The following is a 23,898-nucleotide window of genomic DNA, read 5'->3' on the forward strand; positions in this document are numbered from 1 at the left end:
TCATCCTCCCGCAACTCAAAGGGATTAGTCGCATCTTGCAATACCCTTCTTTCGATGCGAAGTCGACCTCGATTCTCTACTTCTTCGTACGCCATAAGAAATCGCCTTAAATTCAGGTACAGCGGTCCCGCCATTTTTCGTAGTAAACATTGAAAACAAATGACAGTGTGTGTGCGAACGTCCTTTCTGGGTTGCAATACCGAATAGCTCGGCCTCGGAGACCGCGTAATATTATAGCAAGCCTACCGGTTGCAATTCGCCGTTCAGAATAGTGAATTGCTACGGGCCTATGCTATTCTGAGAATTGCGTCTTCCGGTGTAGTAAAAACACGAATTGCAACCGTTCTGAATACCAAATAGCATAGGCGTTGCAATACGCTATATTATAGCAACATCTGTTGCAATATCGGAGAATAGCATAATGCTATTCCATCTAGAATAGCAGCCTAGGTATGGTATCATTTACACTATTATAATCCATTTTCGGGTGTACGTCTGCGTGCTTAATATTTGTCTCAACGTTTCATTCCACTTACTGGGAACGTCGTCAGGAGAATGAAAAGAAATTAGAGAGGCGATAGAAATTTCTAAACGACCTATGAATTTTAACAGGGATGATGGATATAATTTAAGCCATGTGTGGAAGAGATATATTTCGAAAATTTAATAACAATATTCCACTTTTCATCTTCCTATTTTATAGTAGATGTTTTAAAGAAGTTGGCTTTTATTTTATTTTTATTTACTTTTTTAAATACCTTGACAACAATGGACCAGTTTTTCCAACGGTACAATAGATGTTTATATTTTCATTCTCCTGATGACGTTCCCAGTAAGTGGAATGAAACGTTGAGACAAATATTAAACACACAGACTAACACCCGAAAATGGATTATAATAGTGCATCTCTTCGCTGCGAAAACCTTAAAACTAAAATATGGTATCATTTACTTAAATGGCTGTAGTGCTGCAATTTGAAAGGCTGAGGGAAACAGCACATTACTATGAAACATGAGGAGTCGTACCTACTTCAATATTTATGTTATGAATGAATTGAGTGGAGAACTGCATCAAACCCATCTTGAACTGGATGACTGTTGGTGAAAGGAAAGGACAAGTATGTCTCCTCAAGGATTATTTTCCTTGGGCTGAAAAAGAGTTATTGCTGCTGGCTAATGTAGGAGTTGGCCACTGAAAAGTTGTTTAAATTACATTGCTTTTATGGGAAATATTTGTTTTCTTATCTTTTTATATTTTTGCTTGAATGTGTTTTAATATGTTTTCTGTATTCTTATCTTTTTATATTTACCTTGAATGTGTTTTAAGGCTTTAGCAACTTGGTACATATGTGAGGCAACAGAAAGGCTAGGCTTAAATTGATTGCTAGTGGCACACACAAAAGGCTTTAGAATAACCATGGTTTCTGTGGGCGATATAATAATGGTAGGGAATGAGATGATATGACTTACTCAGAGATTAAACCGGAAGGTAGGTTTAAATAGGTTAGGTGGAGCTCTCCCTGGACTGAGTCTCAGGTTTGTTAATTTCACTCATTCAGGGTAGGGGGCCAGTTCCCAAAAAAAACTAGGTTGGCCTAGGGAAAGGGTATCCTAAGGTAGGGGTCTCCAAACTTTTCATTGCAAGGGCCACATTATATACTTCTCACATTTACGTGGGCCGAAGGAATAAAAAATCAGTGACATTAATTTAATTTCCTCAACAATAGGAGTATAAGCATGGAAAAATTTAAAAATATCTTGTTGGAAAAATTTTGGGTTAACCAAACAGAATCCTGCCTTTAGTTTTATGCAACCAAGTTAGTGTGACGAATGATACTGCCGGTTTGACTTCAAAATTTCATTGTAATCAGGTTCCAGATTAGATGAGCCAATTTTAAGAATTGATTTCCAATGATCATCAGACAAATTTGCTCGACAGTTACTAGATTTAACATGCTTCATTTTGGATAATGTTTGTACACATGTTCACACACAGTTAAGGTTTTTTTTTCGTGGGCTGGATGAAATTATGTGGGGCTGGCTGGATACGACCTGCGGTCAATAGTTTGGAGAATAATGTTTTTTTTTTAAAGGGATTTGAACCTGAGACCCTCCGGATGGTTGCCAAAAGCTCCACTTGGTATGGTTGCACATTCCCCTTGAGTTGATATCCCAGTTGAAATTCTTGGAAAGCAAAAGTGTAGCTTGTTAGAATTTTTTATAATCCCAGTGAGAATCCCAATACTTTAGAAAGGCTGGGTCCATGGATAGGGGGCAGAAATTGAAACCAAATTGGATGATTTTATTTTTTTATATTCAAGACACTTGGAAACTTTTAATAAAAAGTGAAATACAGTAGAATGTATTGATTGTAGGAAGTCACATATAGGAAGCATGGAATTCTGATGTATTTTTGTTTCAAAGTTTTTTTTTCCAAGTCGAGGGGCATCACTTTTAGGTTGAGTTTCAATTGTTTTTCACTTAAATTGTCTCTGGGTAATAACTATATTTGGACGATAGGTTTATTCTCCTTTGAGAACAGCTGAGTTTAGTAAAAAAAAGTGCCTAATTTTTGCAACACTCTGGGTAAATGAGTTTTTCACAGCTCCACACAATGTCACTTGAATCCTGAAGTCAGAGAATGTTGTAGGGCCTCTTCTTTTCTGTGGATTGGTCAGACACAGCTTTCAGGTACATCAGTGGAGAGAAGCTGCTTCTCAATATAACTTCCATTGAGTTCGTACGTGCCAAACGAAGCTGCCTGGTCACTTAATTTTCTTCTTGGAAGTGAATAAGTGGTTCTGTCTGGAGGTATGGTGGAGATAGCCTGTAAGTATTTAGAGTTACAATTTAGATTATGCATGGAAAATATACGGTAACTTCGTTTTTCCACATGTTATTTTAGTAAACTTCACTGCAACATAGATTTTGAAAAGGAATCGTCAGGTTCATTGAACATAGAATACATTGAATTTATATTCATTCTAACTTTGGAGAAGAAAGGAATTGAGTTTAGATATTGTAGAGGCAGGGTGGGGAGGGTTGAGGGACCCACCTACCCTGCCTCCTCAATGTCTAAACTCAACTCCTTCCTTCCCCATTCTACTTCCCCCAAGTTTGGGTGATTATAAATTCAATGTCTTCTAAGACCAATGTGCCTGATAATGAAGATCCTCATCAAAACCTGGGTAGCAGTGAAGTTTTTGTAATAAATTTGGAAAAACAAAGGTATCTTACTTATTAAATATTATATGAGGGGGTGAGAAGCCTTGGGGTACAAGTGATTTTTTTCCTAAAGGGGGTTAGGTACTGAAATTAAACTAGTAGTGAAAATGTTCAAGATATACTACATAGATATCACGTAGTGCATTTGATTTTTCACTCGATTTCAGCACAGAACCGAGACTCACTCATATCCATTGGCCGTCAAATATTTTATTTATTCTATCGATTTCTGCTCCTGTTTAGAAAAAAATCACTTGTAACCCTTGGCTTCTCACCCCTTTGTATATAGTATGGTAAATTTCACAGAGTTACGCAGAAGAAATGATAGAATGTGTAATTGAATCACTGGTGGAAATTATTAAAATTTGAGATGATACTGATAGTCTAAATTAGCATATGGCAAGGCCGTAGTCAGAAGAAAATGTAGGGAGGTGTATTCAAACATTAAAAATAACAAATATTATTCAATACATGCATAAATTTATTCAAATCCTACCTTTGTCTCAGCATAGTTTGCCATCACCCTGATAGTGTGCTACGGTAAGGTACATAATAATAATAATAATATATTTATTTGCCCAGTGATTGAGTTACAAGGTTTGTACACAATATAAGGCACGTCAAGAATAATAATAGTAGAAACTATTTACAAAGCGGACAGCATTCCAACACCAAACAAACAATAATTAACATTAAATCAAAGTAAACATTACAAGGGATCAGCTAAAAACTCATTGACATTGTAATACAGCTTATTAAGCAGAAGATCTTTCACTTGTCTTTTAAAAGATTTGTCATTCAGCGATTTAAAAGATAATGGTAGATGATTGTGTAGTAGAATTCCCATCCTTCTCAATCCATGTAAACATTTTGCGGTCCGGGCATAATCTACATGTAAGTCATTATGGCTTCTTGTGAAATGATGGTGAAAGTCTCGATTTTTAGAAAAAGATGACAGGTTTCTATGGATGTAGATAACAGCAGATAGAATATAGATACAAGGAATAGGGAGAATATTTAGTTTTCTAAAAATAGGTCGGCATGGGGCATTGTAGGGCTCTTTAGCCATTAGACGAACAGCTCTTTTTTGTATTTTAAAAATATTTGTTGCATGATGGGAAGTGCCCCAGAAAAGGATACTGAATAGTACATTGGAATAGAATTCCCCATAGTGCAAAGTAATGAGTACATTAGGTGAAACAGTATCTCTTATGAACCTAATTAAGTAGCAAGTAGAACTTAATTTACTCAACAAGTGATTAACATGTGTTTCCCAACTCAAGCCCGAATCGAGGTGAGTTCCGAGAAACTTTACATTGCTAACTTGGGGTATGACTGAGCCATTAACATCAATTGAAACGTTATTGCAGGGATTCCTTTTGTAACCAAAATGAACAACCTGAGACTTGCTGATGTTCAGGGTTAGTTGGTTCTGAGAGCACCATTCAGATAAGTGATTAGAAATAAGCTTACCATTGGAAATGGCGCGGTCAAGGTTACAGGCAGACACTGATATTTGTATCATCCGCATAAAGGACTGGTGTAGCTCCTTCTACTATAGCTAGCCTACTGGGGAGGTCATTGATATAAGCAACAAAAAGAATTGGGCCAAGGATAGATCCCTGGGGTACACCACAAGAAACCTTGTTCAATTCCGATCTGCATTTGTCACCATGATGGGACACTACTACAGACTGAAGCCTGTCCTGAAGATAAGATTTGACCCACTGGTTTGAAATTCCTCTCACGCCAAGGTGATTAAGTTTACATAATAGCAGATCATGGTTGACATTGTCAAATGCTTTACTGAAATCAAACATCAAACCAATTGTTGATAATTCTTTATCAAGGGAAGAAAGAATATTGTCGATTACATCAGCAGTGGCTGAGGTAGTAGATCTGTGCTGGCGATAGCCATGTTGACTACTGGATAAAAGGTTTGTTGATTCTAGAAATGTAATTAAACGTTTGTAAAATATCTTTTCAAACAACTTAGAGAACTGATTTTGAATGCTAATTGGGCGATAAGAATTAATATCCTGAGGATTTCCTTTTTTCTTGTAGAGAGGAATTACTTTGGAGATTTTAAGGGGACTTGGAAAAATTCCCAGATGCAAAGAATCATTAATCAAGTGGAGAAGAGGGACTTTGAAAGCATCAAAACATTCATTTAGAATCCAATTAGGAATTTCATCAAAGCCAGAGCTGTTTTTGGAACCAAGGTTGTGAAGAGAAAGTCTTAATTCAGTTTCAGTACAAGGTGATAAGAAGAGTGACTTTGTAGCAGGAGGAAAACTGAAGAAATTGTAATTATCAGACAGTTTTGGGTGGAGAGTGAGATTCGTGAAATGGTCATTAATGAAACAGGCCAAGGAATGAGAACTGGAGAAGGGAACGCCTGCTGGATCAACAATTTGAGATACTGAAAGGGTAGGGGAGCTGCCCTTGGATGAGTTAATAATCTTCCAGACTTCTTTGGATTTGTTACTGGCATTCATAATCCTTCTGTCATTAAAAGAATGCTTTGCAGCAATTAAAGCTTTGCGATAATAGGATTTTAATGATTTATACTCATTCAGAAGTGAGTCATCTTTTGATGCCCGGACAAGAAAGGCGTAATGTTTGAGGTTGGTAGATAGACTGCGGATTTCATCAGTGATCCACTCCTTCGGTTTTTGTTTTCTGCTGGTTTTCTTATAAAACGTGGGAAAGGCTACATTGTAGAAATATACAAACTTATCATAGAAATGAGAAAATCTGGTTTCAAAATCAGCATCAGTATAAACGAAAGACCAGTTCTCGGCTTCGAGCAGATTGAAAAAATGGGAAACATTAGTATTGTGGAAGGATCTTGATGGATACCGTATTGTAGAAGGTATACAGTTGCATGGAATTGTGGCTAGAACAGCAAAGTGATCGGAAATATCTGATTTAACAACTAGTGAGGTTATGTCACATGGTTCAAAATTAGAGGCAATATTATCTAATAGTGATTTAGAGTGACTGGTGATCCTAGTAGGTTCAAACACATGAAATACTAAATTAAAAGAGTTCAGGAGGTTAACTAAGTCACGTTGTTTGCTGCAGCTGAGCAACAGGTCACAATTAAAATCACCAGTAATCACAAGGCGTTGACTGTGATATGAGCAACAAATCATACTGAGTAGATGCTCAAGTTTGTCAAGAAAGAGTTCAAAGTCGCCGGTTGGAGACCGATATATTGAAACAATACACAGATTAGTACCACTCATTGTCAAATTCACACTAGCAAACTCAAAAGTTTTATCTTCAGCAAGATGTTTGAGGGGGTGCGAACAGCTTTTTGGATCGAGATAATCGCGCAGAAAGATTGCCACACCGCCGTTTTTGTACGTGTTGCGGCAATAGCTGTCACCAACATAGTAGCCCGGAATGGCAAAATTAGCTAACTCAAAAGTATTGAGCCAGTGTTCACACACACAAAATATTTCAGGCGAATGTCTGTCTATGAGGATTTCGAGTTTGTTTACTTTGTTTCTAATGCACTGAATGTTATGTTATGCACATAGGTGGATTTAGGGGGGAGAATGGGGGCACGTGCCCCCCCAGTTGCTTAAAATATAGAAATTTTTATTATAAGTATTCTTAAAATATAGACGTTATTGATTTTTGATACAATTATCATTGCATTCATTTTATTTTGTGTATTACGTAGCCTCAATCATTAATTTAAATATATAACTTTCACATCAAAATAAAGAGATTATTTTCTACAGTAATTGTTGTATTTTGTTTTTAATCTCAAATATGAGAAGACCTGAAATATAGTAAAGCATAGCATTAATGCTTGAGTTTATTTTAATCACAAGTATGGAATTGTAAAGCATGGCATTAATGCTATGCTTCACTATTCATACTCTTTAATAATCCTGTTATTAATTAATCGTTCAGAATTTGTGATTAATGTGGATCTCTCCATCCTCGGGGGTATCTCCATGTTGGTTGTTCAAGGAAGACAGTTTCACTGGGATTCCTGGGAAGCATTTCGACCGGAGAAGGACCATGGAGGGTCTCACTCGTCATCGGTAACCAAAAAATCCCCTTTAAAGTCGACACAGGCGCAGATGTCACTGTCATCGGTGCCGAATTATTTTAAACGCAGAAGGGAATACAAATCAAAAACACCACATCATTCCTCCGCGGCCCTAATCGAAGCAGATTGCAGGCCAAAGAAAAATTCCCGTCACTTCTACGTTGGAAGTATTGCGTGTACGAGGACGAGGTTTTCGTGGTGAATGGAGTTGAAGATGCGCTCTTGGGACGACCAGCTATATCATCCCTGGGAATTTTGACTTGGCTGCGAGAAATAACAGCTGGTCATCCGGAAGAAAACTACCAGGAACTTTTTCGTGGGCTGGGAAGAATGTCGAAACCTTACGTCATTCGCATCAATGATGAAGCCGTGCCCTATGCGGTATCTACGCCGAGAAGAGTGCCCTTGCCATTGAAAGATAAGATTGAGAAAGAAATTAAGAAAATGGTGGGGGAAGGAATAATAACTGCGGTAGAAGAGCCGACGGAGTGGTGCGCGCCCATGGTAGTACTGCCTAAAGCAGACGGAGGAGTTCAAATATGTGTAGACTTCATGAAATTAAATAAATGCATTCGAAGAGAACAGCACGAACTGCCAACCGTGAATGAATGTCTAACGCTGATGAAGGCTTCGGAAGCGAAAAATTTCACAAAATTGGACGCTTGCAGAGGATACTATCAAATACCACTAGAGAGAGAATACCGTCCGCTAGATACTTTCATTACCCCTTTTGGAAGGTATTGTTTTAACCGGATGCCGATGGGATTATCTTCGGCCGGAGAGCATTTTCAACGGCGAATGTCTGAAGCATTGACAGGTTTAAAGGGAGTAGTCAACGTTATGGATGACATACTCGTTTTTGCAGCGACGCAGCCGGAGCAGGACGTGAGATTGAACGCCGTCCTCCAGCGTCTAAGAGAAAATGGGATCACGGTGAATCGTGAGAAATGCCGATTTCGGGTCGCAGAGACAAAATTTTTAGGTCATGTCATATCGGCCGAGGATGGAATCAAGCCAGATCCTGAAAAAATTACGGCAATAGAAAAATTGCCGCAGCCCGAAACGGTAGCAGAAATACGACGATTTCTTGAAACCGTGCATTATCATCTGAAATTTCTCCCTCGCTTGGAGACATTACCCAACCCTTGAGAGAGCTGATGAGGGAAAAAGAGCCTTTGTCGTGGACTGCAACGCACACCAAAGCTTTCCAAGAAATCAAGCGAAGGTTAACTAGTGCCCCATCATTAGCCATGTACGAAACAAATCGACCGACAAGACTATTAGCCGACTCATCGTCATATGGATTGGGAGCTACACTAGAGCAGCAGCAGTCAGATGGTGATTGGGGAACGGTATGTTTTGCGTCGCGGACTTTGACAGATACCGAACGACGCTACGCCCAATTGGAAAAGGAAGTATTAGCGCTCACCTGGGCTTGCGAGAAATTAGCAAATTATTAAGTAGGAAAAAATTTCTTCTGTGTACGGATCATAAACCACTCGTGGCACTATTGGGAACGAAACCCCTTGGCGAATTGTCCGCCCGAGTGCAGCGTTTCCGTATGCGCTTCATGCGTTTTGACTATGAGGTAATTTATGTTCCGGGAAAAGAATTGTATACGTCATATGCTCTCTCACGATCACCAATCTCCAAAACTCCAAAAGAAGGCGATATTCTCACCGGTGAAGACGTGGAATTGTACGTCGAAGCTGTAAAAGCAGATTTACCAATGAGTGACAAACTCCTGAAGGAAGTTTTGAAAGCGCAACGAGAAGATGAAAGAACTCGACGAATAAGTATGTTAAAGAGGGCTGGCCATGGAAACAGAAACTGCTGTTGGAGGATACCAGCTTCTACCACGAACGAGCAAATCTTTCCCTCCTTGACGGTCTACTAGTCAGGGGGACAAGGGTTTACATCCCGGAATCATGGAGGAAGGAGATGTTGAACCGTATCCACGCAGGTCATCTAGGTATTTCAAAGTGCAGGAGGCGGATGCAGCAGTCAGTGCGGTGGCCAGGAGCATCTCATTAAATGCTGGAAATGATAAGCAAGTGCCCGGAATGCCTCGAACGTCGTCCATCGATAGTAGAGCCGTTGAGACCAACGGAGACAACGGCGCGGCCCTGGCAGATGGTGGGAATAGACATTTTCCACAGCCGAGGGCGTGAGTACTTAGTCATCGTCGACTATCTTTCAAAATACCCGTAAATATTTGGAAAATACGCGGGCAACGAATGTGATCGCGAAAATAAAATCCATATTCGCACGTCACGGAATCCCACAAGTTGCCTGATCGGACAATGGGCCACCGTTTGGAGGAAGAGAGTTCCGGGTTTACGAATGAATACGGATTTGATATCGTAACTAGCTGCCCATACTACCCGAAGAGTAATGGACTAGCGGAAGCAGCGGTGAAAACGGTAAAAAACATACTGGCGAAAGAAAGAGACCCATGGTTGGGGCTTCTTGCATACCGTGCTACACCCTTGGAGTCGGGGTATTCCCCTGCGGAACTGCTTATGGAGCGTAAGCTGAGAACAACTTTGCCATTTCATCCCAGGAAGTTTAATCCCAAATGGCCCAACCTTACGGCCGTACGGGATAAGGATACGGTCATCGTGGAGAGACAGAAGAGGAACTACGGACTACGACACCGGACAAAAGAACTACCCCTATTGCCTGCGGGAGCCACCGTTTGGGTGAGAGATCGTCGGGAGTATGGAACGGTTGCCGGAGTGTCGGGCCATCCCCGGTCCTATGTCATTGAGACGGATAGCGGAGTCATCAGGAGGAATCGGGTGGCGCTGACCTTCGCAGAACGGCAGCCGAGTATATCTGTTGATTACGAATCAATGTTCCCAGACCTCGAGACCACATCGGAGAGCTACAACCCACCGGAGACGGGACTAATCAGGACGAGATACGGACGACTTGTGCGTCTCCCACAGCGATATACCCCTTAGACCCGTTTCCCCTTCCCTGTTTTTATTTGTTTTTTTTTCAGAAGGAGAGATGTGGCGGGTTTGCGCGGGGGCCCCATTAACCACAACCCCGGAAAGGCAGCGGGCGCCGAGGACGCGGAACTGCGAGGGCGACATGTATAATAGGCCGTGTCTTGCGGCATATCGGGAGTTATTGCTGTAAAACCACCCAGCTGTAAAGTCGCTTGTGGGCTATAGAATAAAGAGGCCAAACCCGGAACGGAGCATTTAGTTATTTTACGGCAACAACACAATTTGCTAAGTCAATTCATCGTAGAAAAATGTCTAATTACTTGAAAATTTGAAGTTAGGCTAATTCTCTTTGATTATGGTGACGGAGAAGATAACTGTGAAATCAACAATGTTGGCTTGAAGGATTAGTCGAATGTATCAATTATTCTTGGTCAGCAACTTCAAAGTGGCCAAATTGGTGAGTTTGAAATGCTGAGAAAGTCAATTATGTTGTTTATCAATTATAATGAGTTGTCTGGTATGTATCTTGGTTGTAAGAAGTGAGGTACTTGGCATAAAATGTTACACCTACGTGTCTGACATTAGTCCACTTTATTTCAGAATTTATACACCTATACAGGGAACTGTTTGTCAGAGAGACCGTGAGAAGAGGAACTAAAAGCAGTCACTCCTATCATCTAATTACGCGGATATGTCGTGTAAGGTAAATTTCATGAATAATTTTTTATATCTCTTTGTATTGATGATTAAGTTGGTGTGCAATACGAATTGGCGAAGTACAAGGTATGTGCCTATACTAATGTTTGTTGACGACTCCGAAGTAAACGCAGATGTGACAATAAAAGTGGTTTAACATTATTCAGCTAGTAAAAGCTTCAAGTGGTGTTGTATCAAATCTTTTATTTTTGTAACAAATGCTCTAGTCACCCGGTTTCGGTATTTGTTATATTCCAGAGTTGGATTTTATCAGCGTTAGCCTGGAGAAGGTTTTTTTACTCACATCAAGCTCGGACATAAATTGTTGAGCGATTATACTTACATTAAGTGAATTTTAAATATTTTAAAGCACGATAGCTCGTGTTACTGCTTGTATTGATAATTTTATATGTTTAAATTGGATAAATTGTTCATTGGAATTAAATTTTACGCCAGCAATGCACGGTAAAAGTGAATTCGTCAAAGGAAATACGTGTATTGGTGGTTACTCATTGTCACCTTTTGGAACTTAATTTTAAGCCTCGCGCATGTTTCTGTGGCAAATATCTCTGAATTCAGCTATCGTAACGCGGAACATACGGAAGGAATTCCTATGTAGTAAAGCCTCAACCGTGGTACTTCCACATGCTTATTGCTTAGGTTAGTATTTTGAACCACAAGTTTGGTTGGCTTCTGAAAGATTCATGATGGTGATGAAGTTACTCTCAAAAGCTACTATAATGCTAGTACTGGTATTAAATACTAGTCTGTTGTAAAATCCTACCCTGTGTGTGAAAATTTTCGCAAGTTGTCAAATATTTTGAACACATAGCTGCAGCATGACCCACCCAATGGTGGGTCACATCTGACTTTGTCCATGCTGTGGTTAACCTTTTATTTTGCTGTTGTTGCCATTTATCAAAGTGAAAAGTTAAAAGAGTATTTAACTTGTTAATAAGGTAATTATTAAGTTAACTTGTGGTGTGCATATTCTTCTTATGGCGACTTTTGTGTTGCGACTGGAGTAATTGTTACTCACACATGAGTCATGCGACCTAAGATGACACTGCTACGGCAGTGCACGACTCACCAGTGGATCACATACTCACCTTAGTGGTTGGTGCTGCACGAAATGGTCGACTATCGGCAACTCAGCCCATCTCTTATGACTGTAGACAATGCCTTCCTAAGCTAAGTACATAAGCTTAAGAAGGCATTGCTATGGAGCAAACCTATCAGCATGCTATTATGTATGAAACTAATGCAATCAGGGTGTCACACCCCGTCTTTCAAAGTCTGTTTGAATTGTCTATACTTACAGTAAGCATGTGGGAAAAGGATCCATGTATCTCATGAAATTCAGAGTTTAGTCCTCCCAATTTTATGTAAAAGCTACAGTTTCCTAATTTTTTTTGCCCATATTTAACTAAAAATCATTTAGTAATCATAGCAATCGAGTATTTGTAATTTGAGGGAAAAGTATTCCAGTTGGCAGCAGGCACCTAGACCAGAAATTAGCTCCAGGGGAAGTATGCATAGGTGGTATGACCGTTGCCTACAATGATAATTTGTTTCAATTTCTACATATCAGGATTTATATAATTTATAAAAAGTGTTTACCAATAAATTTATTTCATTAATATGATATGAAATATAAATTATTTATGCTATTATTCCCAGCTCTATTTTTTAGTTAAATTAGGCATTTGTGAATATTTGATTAGACTTGAATTATTTACTATTCAGTTCTACATACTTGAATTATTCACTGGAGCATCATTCAAATGGCATTATAAAAACAGGAATTGGTCACTGTAGTATCTTTTACTCTGTTTACGCAAGGATGTGGTTTTGAGATAAATTATTTGTATCACATTGTAATTTAGAATCTGAGTTTTCCTCAGTGAATGACTTGAATGAATTTTCCTTGGGTTTCCAGCTTGGTTAGGAACTTGTTGTTGTATGTTGTATGCCGACATTTATCTTAGCGGAAGTCTCCCATCAAAATGTCCGTGTGCAACATGAAGGGTCTAACCTGTTTGGAAACCGGAGAAGAATTCATTCAAATTATGATTTGGTAATTCAGCTGAATAAATAAAATTTTCATTCATACCTGTAAATTCTCTTGCATTAGGTGCTCATTCATACAGTTGGTCGAGAATACTCCAGAAGAATGTACTATTTGATCCGTTGGCATCATGTTTGGTATGGAAAGTCCGTGGTCCTTTGGTATCCCTCCTCCATGTCTTATTGGGTAACTTATTTCGGGGCTACCAACACCTGCGATGAAATGGTAAAGACGCCATTGGGAAAGAGCTTAAAATTTAATTCTTTACAGATTAATTTGCTATATTTACTGAACCAGTGAATGAGTTTAAATGAGTTTTTATTCTGCTATTATGGCAGTGCCCATTGTTTAAATACAGTGGAACCTCGTTAAAGCGAGTACGGGCTATAGCGAGACCCCCGCTATTACGAGAGAGAGCCGATGCACCGTCAATTGATCCTATAATAAGCATCTTTAAAATTTCGTTTTTACGACGCCCTTTTGGTGTTGGCTCTCGCCATAGCGAGGGTTTCACCGCCGGAGAAACTTACACCAAGACTTCTTAATCTCTGTAATCGCTAGCGATCTCTTAGAAATGAAGTTAATGGAGTGCTTAGTCTCAAATTTATGTGGTAAACTGTCGTTCGATAAAGAAGTAGTTAATTTTGGTGAAAATATTGTGGCATTAGCATTCGTGAATGCTTGATCTTCTTTTGTTCCTCGGGCGGCAGAAAGCAGTTGTCAGCATACCCGTACGTCCATGAGTTGCATGAATAGAAAGCATTTGATGGAACACACCGTGGCCAAAAAAACACCAAACACGTCCAAGCGAGAAAATAAAAATAAAGGAGTAATATGAGGTATATTGGCTATTATTTGCACCACCTCCGGTAAAGCGACAATTCGCTATAGCGAGTGTTTATTGGTGCACCGTGGGGTGTCGTTTTATCGAGGTTCCACTGTAACATTTAAAAAAATTATTTTCTCTTTTTTGTGCCCCGCCAGTAACCCAACTGTTGTAATTTTGCTCTTGGGTATCCCATCCCTCTTTCCTATTTCCTTTCACTAGTTCATTTCAGCAATCATGACTGTGAGCCAAAGATAGTCCTACTCCTTAGCATCCTTGAAGCCTTCTATGAAAAGCAGTTGGTACTCAAAACAAATCATCTTATTTGAGGCCATATATACTAATGCAATTTGAGTTATGATGTCAGCACTAATTTTATGAATATTAACATGCTGGCTTAGCTGTAGGTTACATTTAAGAAATATAGTAAAGTCCTATCTGAAAATAATAGATAGTGGGTAACATTCATTCACGAATATGCAAGTGAAAATCATCTATACAATTTTTTGATACCATTTGTTGAAAATTTTACACATGTAGAAAAATAAAAAAAGAACTTTGTGCTTTCACATGATTTGAAATTTCATGAAAAAGAAACTGAAAGGGACATCGAGGAAACAGAAATTGAAAGAACTTTTTCATTTTTCATAATGAATCACTTTCACAACGTTATGCCTCAAAACATCAATTTTATACATATTGTTGAAAAAAATAATGACTGCTAATTTTCCCTAAGCCAAAACCCTGGTAGCACAATTACAAATGTCATCCAATTCAAAATTGCATCCCTGGTAGCACAGCGTGTAACAAATATCGTATTATTTTCTATAAAACAAACAAACATAAAAAAAATATGTTCATAAATTCTTTCCTTACAGAATTAGTGAAGGGCAGGGCTGTGGAAGGCAAATTTTATGTCAAAATTTCATCTATCCAAATGGTATCCCTCCTTTTTTTTTGTGATCTGTAAGCACCGCGGAGTAGAATTAATGGATATCTCAGATAATTTTAATTCTGTTTTCTGTTTCAAATAAACATAAGGCTTCTTTTGGCATGCATTTGACAAAATTGTAAAATTTTGAAATAAAGTTCACATACAGTCTGACATCCTATGTTGTACATCAGGGTCTCAGTGGTAACCCTTGGGCCCCAAAAGACAAATTCTCTTAAATAAGTGAAAGATAATATTTACATGAGCGTTTTCTTAATGATTCAAACTAAGCAGTTCAATGTGACTACGTAGGTTTCCGCGGTGTTCAGGTTCCAATTTCTCCATGTTTCCGGTGCAACCGTGTGGGTTTGTTGGTGATGACAACAGTTTCGCTGGCACTGCTGCCAGCGTCTTCATCATCAACTGTTGTCATCACCAACAAACCCACGCGGTTGCACCGGATGCATGGAGAAAATAAGCAGTTCAACCTACAATTTTAAGCAGTAGCATTTTCAATTCTTCTGATGTCTAAGTAGTCATGCCCAGTATTCTTGTCATCATGAAGCTAACAATCAATCAGCCTGTAAAAATTGTTCAAAATTTTCCTGCGACAAAGGGAAGTTAGGCACATCATCGCTATCAAGTTGTCTTCGTATAGTTACATGTATGTCATTGTAGATTATCATTAGTAAAGAAATTTTCTTTCTATAGTGATATTAACACAATATATGTATCTTTTGAAAGGGTCTGATTACTCTTTATATGCTATTTTGTAGCCCTAATATAAAAGTAAATGTTGTACACCTCTTAGCAATGAGCATTAACATTAGCAAGCAGGCATTATGAAACATTATCTAGATATTTTGATTTTGGCTTAATTAGCTTGTTAACCTTAGGGAGTTGGCGTGTAATTAAATCAGAGTAATCAGTTTAATCTTATCTTAAAACAAAATAAAGTATGGTAACATATATTCCACTCCAAACTTGTGGCATTTAGCCTAACTCAGGTAGAGCACTACTCAAGCTGGAAATATTACATTTGCACAGCTCTCTTTATGTTGATTAAAATTTTTGCAGTTGTACCATCTCATTTATTTTCTCTGCATATATATATATAAATGTTGCATGAATTTGAATGATTGATGATCATTATTTATAACTTAATGGTTATTGATGTTTATTATTATACGTATATATTGATTATTTGTAATCTAATGATTATTGGTTATTTAAATGAATAGATGATTATTCGAGGAAATAATCTTAAAACTGGCTAGTATTCAGTATGTCTTAAGGCCTGCTTACATGATACATTAGTTTGTACAAGTTGATGCCAAAATGTTTGACTGTGAGAATGAATACCAATATGCACTGTGTTACCATCCAACTTTTGTGAATGCATGAATAGAAAATAGAATCTGTTTTAATTTGATTCATACATTCTTACATGTCCCATTCTGGTCTACCTAAATTGTTCATGCCATCAGGCATTAATACGTTCTTGTTAATGTATCGTGTGAAAAGGCCTTTAAAATACTGTTACTTATATTACAGTTTGCTGCATCTTCATGAATGGCAAAGACACCATTGGGAAAGAACTTAAAATTTAATTCTTAACAGATTAATTTGCTATATTTACTGTACCAGTGAATAAGTTTAATTGAGTTTTTATTCTGCTATTATGGCAGTGCCCATTATTAATTAACATTTTTTTATATTATTTCCTCTTTTTTGCGCTCAATGCCCCCACCAGTAACCCAACTGTTGTAATTTTGCTCTTGGGTTTTCTATCCCTCTTTCCTATTTCCTTTCACTAGTTTATCTCAGCCATGATGACTGTGAGCCAAAGATAGTCCTACTCCTAAAATGCTAATTAGCATCCTTGATGCCTTCTATGAAAAGCAGTTGGTACTCAAAACCATCTTATTTGAGGCTATATGCACTAATGTAATTTGAGTCATGATGTAAGCGCTAATTTTATGAAGGTTAACATGCTGGAAAATTTATTTCACATTCCAGGAATGGTCTACTTGTACTGGATATTTTCTGGGTTGTTTCAACAACTTTACCTAGCCGATGCTCATCCACCAGTATGTCTGGCCTCTGCGTCTCTGCCAAGGTCCCTCCCGGGTGGGTCCCGGTCCAATCCTTGCCCCTCTCCTCTCCCTTGATCGCGTACGATACAACCAGTCGACCCTTGTTTACCTCCACCTTGGGCTGCTGCTGCTGCATCCCTGGCTGCTGGAGGCCAGCCTGCTGGAGATGCTGAGGGGACAGGCCTCCCGGCGGGTCTCCTGCCGACGGTGGAGGAGGTGTCTTGGCAAAGGGGCGGCACGGTGACCCTGAGTGCCTGTTGCGCCGATTCCGAGCGGCCATGGCTGCCACTAGGGTCATGGAGCAGAGGGCAAGAAGGGCTCCGAGGAGGAGGGCCAAGAGTGGCAGCGCCCCCATGGCATCCGCTCCAGCTGCGCTCACCGATTCTATTGGATCAAGGTATGCATAATTAGCATTGGCAGCTGGTGAGCATGTGCTGAATTGTTGCCAACAGATTACCATTTTTCATGGCCTATAATAGACAAACTAGTTTTTCAGGTTAGAGTTTTATGAAAAATTCTTGGAAAGGATGAAAAAAAAATGGTCGAAAGAATTTATTAAAAAAAATTACTTATTTCAAAGAAAACTCATATATAATGTTGGGAAATGAATCAGTATATAAAATGTTACTAATTATTCATCTATAATAGGGTAGTTTTCTTCATCAAAGAAAATGAAAGGCATTGATTGCGATTCATTACCCACCATTAGTGTATTCATTATATACAAATTATTTGGTTTTTGAAATCCCAGTTTAGACGAATGTTAATTGTCAATTTTAACCTCATTTGAAAAAGGCCACATTGGCACCCATGCAATGCCACTCCACGTGACGTCACAGGGGCACAGATGCTATACGAGTACTCAGTATTTTTTTTTACATCGTCTGAGATTACCAATGCATGCATGAGGCACAGAGCTCAGGGGAACATGTCTTAATAATCACCTATTAAAATTGCCTAAGGTCGGAAAGTTTCCTTTGTTTGATAGGGTATTTAATAATCCTTATTTAAGTCAAGTGCTACCTGCTAGAAGGGTACTCTATGCTACCATCATGCTGGACAGCAAGTAACCTGCATCATAGCGGCGTTCATAGCCTTGCACCCAGGTGGCCTCAAACAGCAGCAGCCAGACGTCACACAGGCTTTTCCCAGCATTCATACTTAGCCTTCGCGTTTTCGCGTGCTTGAAAATTTTCACTTTTCATTTAATCACGAAAAATAGATATCATCATTTAAAAATCTTAAAGCGTGAAGTATGAACTCCAGGAGTAATAATCTTTCAATTTAGGCAATAAAAAAATAATAGGAAACCACCCTATTTATGTAAAGAAAACCCTATTCTCTGGAAAGCAGCTTGCATTGGTTGAAGACGTAGTTATTCCTTCGGTCCATAAAAAGCTGGCTGAATATATAATAAGATTTTGTTATTTCTTAGCAAATGATATTGGTAAAATTTTCTTGGGTTTTCTACGAGGTGAGTTTGCTTGTGGGTGGACATTTCGATGGTTGCCTCTGCCATCGTGCATGAGGATGCCATAAGCAGATTAGTCAGCCATGGAAACGTCAGCCTACTACCTACTTATCTGGTGGAAAACCCGAGAAGATTTCACAAATATGTTATATGTTTATTTTCACTCATTCTTAAATGTTCCCATGGCAGTGGTTAGACTGTATATGCTAGACATGTACTCTTGTTTCATTAAGGTATACCACTTACTGTATGAAGGAAGTGGTGTAACCATATCTATTCTATCTTTTATAGGTCTTCCTGAATGTTTTTTAGTAACCTGGTGCATCATGTGTGTTATGCTAGAATTGGCGATGCTCAGTTGTGGGGATTGTTGGGTGTTGTTGGGATACAATGAATTGGGAGAACTAGGCCCAAGAGATGCAGCCTTGTTGCCGCCAAGGATACAGATTTAAGGTGAGATATGAGCTGATATTTGTGAGTAATTGCATGCCTGAAGCCGCAGTTGGTGGAGTGACCTCGAGATATGCAAGTTTACTCTTAGAATAAGAGAACAGCCTTGCTTCACTCTTACGCTAGTGCCTGCCAACCATGATTTTCTTTCTTTTAGCCTCACTTTTGCGGTCTGAGCCCTGTACAGATATTGAATGAGTAAGCTATTTCTCCAAGTTCAGTAGCTTTTCACAGTTCACTATGCCAAATCCTTCCTTCAAATCCATGAAGCAAATAAATCTTGGCCATAATTGTGGCTATTTTAGGCCCTCATTACTGCTGTAATTTCATGGGTTATCTCCCATTTTCCTGAATGTGAACTGATCACTAGACAAGTATTTGTCCACTATCACCTCTCCATCCATCTATCAATAATCTTCAGCACAACTTCTGCTTGTTATTGAATCAAACTAATGGGTATTCCCATTGATCTTGTGGCATAGCTTAAAGTGCCAACAAGTGCATATACCAGTTTAGATTAATAATAAAAAAATAAGCAATGTATTTATTGAAGCCACTTGTTTATACATATCAGACCTCTGATGCATTATTGCTGTGAGGTATTGCATAGCAGGGTCATAGCCAGGATTATTGGCTAGGGGGGAACAAACAGGTTGGCAGGCTGGGAGACAAGTATATGTTACGGTGGGGGGGCTTTAATGAATAAAATTGTAAAATGTTTGCAGTTCGGGTTTGTTTTTTAAATCAAGTCTTAAGATTTGGATCAGGGGTAGGAGTACTTGATAAAATTATAATTTTACGGTAACTTTTTAGAAAAATAATTCAATTTCAAGATGTCCCGGTCCAGCGTTGACCAACTGCCCCCACCCCTCCAGGCTACGGCCCTGTTCCATGCAGCCAAGACACAACAATGACTTGCTCCCAAAACCTAGTCTATTGCTCTATGAACCTATTTGCCCTATAAACCTATTCTTTGTCCCATAAACCTATTTGCCCTATAAGTCTATGCTTAATACTTAGATCAGTGCTAGGAGGGCTGCATAAAATTAAACTTTTAAAGTGAATTTTTGGAAAATAAGTCAATTCCAAGATGCCCATTTCGGGTGCCGCCCCCTGCCTACGGCCCTGTGGCATGCAGCCAAGATGCAACGGAATGATTTCCCCCTCCTTCCCCTGTAAGACGACCTGAATCCGCCCCTGATAGGAATGTAGTCTATGCACCCACCTGTCCTCTCCTCCGCGTCCCAGAGGTACACGTCTTCGAGGACGGTGGCCTTGGAGCGGCCCTTGGCGTTGACTGCGTAGAGCACCAGGCGAAGGGAGGCCCCGGGGGTGAGGTCTGTGAGCCGGAACAGTGGCACCTCGTGGGCCGTGCTGTTGAGCCTGAGGCGGGCGGTGCGAGCGTCGTAAGCCTCGAGCAGGAACGCCTGAGGCAGACCTCCGTCGAATCCTGCTGTGCACTCCACCTCGGTCCAGTCCGCGCTCCTGTTCCCCACTGTGCAGTTGCTCAGTGGGGAAGGGGGGCCTGTTAGGCGGAACGTTAAGAGTCAGTAGGGAGTTTGTGTTTATGCTATAATATCTAGATCAAAGAGAGGAGGCTAGGACAAACATTAACACCTACAGTGCTGACCTCTGTGCTGTAGATCTGCACTCTTATGCTGGCCATTTTCAATACTTTTGTGTAATTTCTTATCAACCGACCTTTGATGTGAGAAATACGATACCTTCACTGCAAAAACGTTCAACAATCACCGACCAAATCAAATCTGCTCATCTAGTAGCCCAACAACACCAATGCGCTCAGCGTGCAATAACCGAAACATAAACGCTCACCTACAATTCTCCAAGCTTCGGAGGTGAGTGTTTATGTTCTGGTTTCTGCAAGCTGAGCATATTCGTATTGTTGGGCTACTAGATGAGGGGATTTGATTTGGTGGGCGATTGTTGAGCGTTTGTGCTGTGGAGGTATGGAATAGGTGTTTGGTTTTATTTTAAAGAATGAATTTGGCTTTTAGTTTTTAATTTGTTTATTTATAGGTTTGTACCACTTTGTTAAAATATGACAAACTACGATTATTCAAAAGACGGATTGCAAAATATTATGCCCATTTCAAAAATGAAAGGATTTCGTGTGGCGTAACAGTACCCCCTTAGCATGCTAATCATATCAGATATCTAGTATTAGCATCAGCTTGGGTAACAAAAGCTTAAAGGGATGAAAGAATTTGGGTTACCTAGCAAGCCAAATTGCCTACGACGGACGAAGGAAGAAAGAAATATATAGTAGAATTGGGCAGAGGAAGAGGGCTTCCTCCAAAAAAAAAAGAATCTTTTTGCAGCTGAGAATACAGGCATAGAAGTAAGGAAACGATTCATCAGATGCTACATATGGTGCATGTTTCTCTAAGGGAACGATTAATGAGATGACGTCTATTATTTATTGAATTTTTTAAAAATAAAATTTATGTATAAAAAGCTATCCGTTTGTTCTCAGCAGCGTCACTACCGGCCTATGGTAACGTCACCTGTCCAATGCAGAAGTCTTTTCTCTAAGGCCGGTAAATTGAAAAGGCAAGCCCTTGATCATCAAGATAGCGTCTACATCATCTCGATCAGAGAAAACAATTTATCAAAAAATTTATTTATAAAATAAATCGATTCCTCGAAAAATCGATTCCTCAAAAAATCGATTTTGATTCGACATATTGCCAAGTCCATTTGCGCTCACCTGCGGGCACCACGTGGAAGAGGCAGGGCGTCACCTGTCGCCCGATGGAATTGGCGCCGGTGCACGAGAGGGTCCCGAAGTCGTGGTCGGTCCTCGGTGTGTAGGCCAGCGTGCTGGTGTTGCCGGCAGAGGCGTGCCTGCCGGCCGGCACCTCGAAGCCGTCGCCGGAGTTGCTGAACTGCCACGCGAACTGCACGTCGGCCGGATCGGCCGCCACCACGCACTGCACGCTCAGGTTCTCCTCCAGCGAGGCGCCCACCACCACCACCGAACCCCCGCCCGGAACCCCCCCTGTCCCCCCGCCCGCCCCCGCCGAACCCCCGTTACTGCTGGTCCCTAATGGGGGCGCCCACATGTCGGACGTCCCCACTCCGCTCGCGCACACTGGGGCGACTGCAACAAAAATAATTTGAAAAATCTCATTTAGGTATTGTCCTTACATTGAAGTATTGGCATAGCAGCTACAGGAGAATAGAACAAAGACCAGAAGAATTCCTAGATGAGGACCAATTAGGATTTAGGAAAAGCAAGGTTACAAGAGAAGCAATTTTGGCTCTCAGGCTCTAAAGTTGTGCAGTTTTTATAATAATCAAATAGTTATGATAAAAATGTGGACCCAACTCTGCTGTAAGCAAGAATAGGAAAAGGATTGAGACAAAGGTGTGCACTGTCCCCTTTAATTTTTAATGTTTACATCGAGAATGCCATCAATGAAATCAAGGATAAGGCTTTGAGTGTCAATTTCCACGGAGATAGATTTAGTATGCTGCGATTTGCTGACGACGTAGCAGTCATAGCCGATACAGAGAATGAGTGGAAGAAGAATTTGACAAATGTGGAAAGGGTAATGGCCAGATATCAGCTGAAAATCAAAAAAAGGAGACTAAGACATTATTATGCAGCAAAAAGGAGGCTAAGACATTATTATGCAGCAAAAAGGAGGCTAAGACATACATTAACCTAGGAAATCATAAGCTTGAAGAGGCGAAGAGTTTTGTTACCTAGGAATCCGAGTAACCAACGATGGACGAAGCAAGAAAGAATTCGTCAGTAGACTAGCGCAGGCGAAGAGGACTTCTACAAAAAGAAGAATCTACTTACAGCTGAAAATACAAGTATAGACGTAAGGAAACAATTCATCTCATGCTACGTATGGGTCATGTTTCTTTATGCGGGCGAGGCTTGGACATTGACAGCAGCAGAGAAGTCAAGAGTGGAAGCACTCAAAATGTGGTGCTACCGAAGAATAATGAAGATAAAATGGATCGGCGGAGTAAATAATGAGGGAGTGCTGAGAAGAGTGGGATAAAAGGGGAACCATATAAAAACCTCAAGGAGACTATGTGTTAGTTGGCCACATTATGAGACATGGTGGCCTGATGAAAATAATTTTGGAAGGGAAGAATGGCAAGGGATGGCCCCGAATGAGTTACACTGGACAGTCTCAAAGAATGTAGAGAACAAAGAGAAAAAAATATGTCTTTATGAAAAGGCTAGTGGTGAGGAGAGCGGAATAGAGAGCTGCATCAAGCCAATCTTAGGATTGTTGACTAATGTTGATGTTGAAGCAAACATGGAGATTTGCCAAGTTCCAAAAAATAAAGATGGGCTAAGAGTGCCTATGTAATACTTGAATGTGCCCAAAGAAGGACACAATGTGAAGAACATCAGGAGACTAAAGAATCAAGCTTAAGAAAGGTAGAATTAGTGGGCTGAAGTATACCAATCTCAAGATTGCAATATTCATGTATTGTCTTTGAAATCGTATGTGTAGGTTACCCGGACCCTGAAGGACATTTTAAGGCCGGCGTGAGAAGTAGATAATCTCGCATTCGCCATCAAGTACTCCGTAGGCAGCTCCGACGTACAACGTTGGGAGATGTTCTTTTTGCCATTTGGTGTAGGATTTTTAGAATATTAAATAGTTTCCAGAGTAAACAGTTGGAAGCAGTAGTTAGAGAATTTATTGGAAAGGGATTCTAGTCGGCTATATTACTCCCTATCCTCAATGCTACGCATCAAGCAATTAATTGCGCATTTAGAAGCATTAAAAACAATTTCTCAACTTCGGTGTATCTACGGTTGCATGAAGTCTTTCTCACCCGTGAAAGGGAAGGTAATTGGAGGAGGCGACCGACTGCTGAGGTCATTCGCGCCATGAGGGAAGGGTAGGCAAAGAAGAGTGGAGGGAAACCCGGCGTCGGCATTAGCCTACTCTTAACGAAAGGCGCAAAGGGGACCACGGCTTAACGTCGCATCCGACGGACGGAGTGTTGCGCTTGAAATGTCCTCCATACATCATTCAAACAGAGATCAGGCAGTCTTTGAAAATTGACTGCCTCCGCCGGGATTTGAACCCGAGCCCATCGGGTGGGTAGC

At 40.0% G+C, this 23,898-nt stretch overlaps 1 protein-coding gene across 1 annotated transcript in view; it reads right to left on the reverse strand.

The window, feature by feature from the left end:
• Nucleotides 1-2,295: 2,295 nt before the first annotated feature.
• The window catches only part of LOC124167631 (nephrin-like), an 847,280-nt gene continuing 825,677 nt past the window's right edge, over nucleotides 2,296-23,898 (reverse strand). Inside the window, exons 10-14 of the mRNA XM_046545611.1 lie at nucleotides 21,520-21,912; nucleotides 20,017-20,316; nucleotides 16,844-17,254; nucleotides 13,063-13,229; nucleotides 2,296-2,826 (exon numbers count right to left, since the gene is read on the reverse strand). Of these exons, the coding sequence (XP_046401567.1) occupies nucleotides 2,674-2,826; nucleotides 13,063-13,229; nucleotides 16,844-17,254; nucleotides 20,017-20,316; nucleotides 21,520-21,912 (1,424 nt within the window). The 3' untranslated portion in view covers nucleotides 2,296-2,673. The remainder of the gene's footprint in view (nucleotides 2,827-13,062; nucleotides 13,230-16,843; nucleotides 17,255-20,016; nucleotides 20,317-21,519; nucleotides 21,913-23,898) is intronic.

Source organism: Ischnura elegans, chromosome 11 (assembly GCF_921293095.1).
Source record: "Ischnura elegans chromosome 11, ioIscEleg1.1, whole genome shotgun sequence".
Taxonomy (NCBI): Eukaryota; Metazoa; Arthropoda; class Insecta; order Odonata; family Coenagrionidae; genus Ischnura; species Ischnura elegans.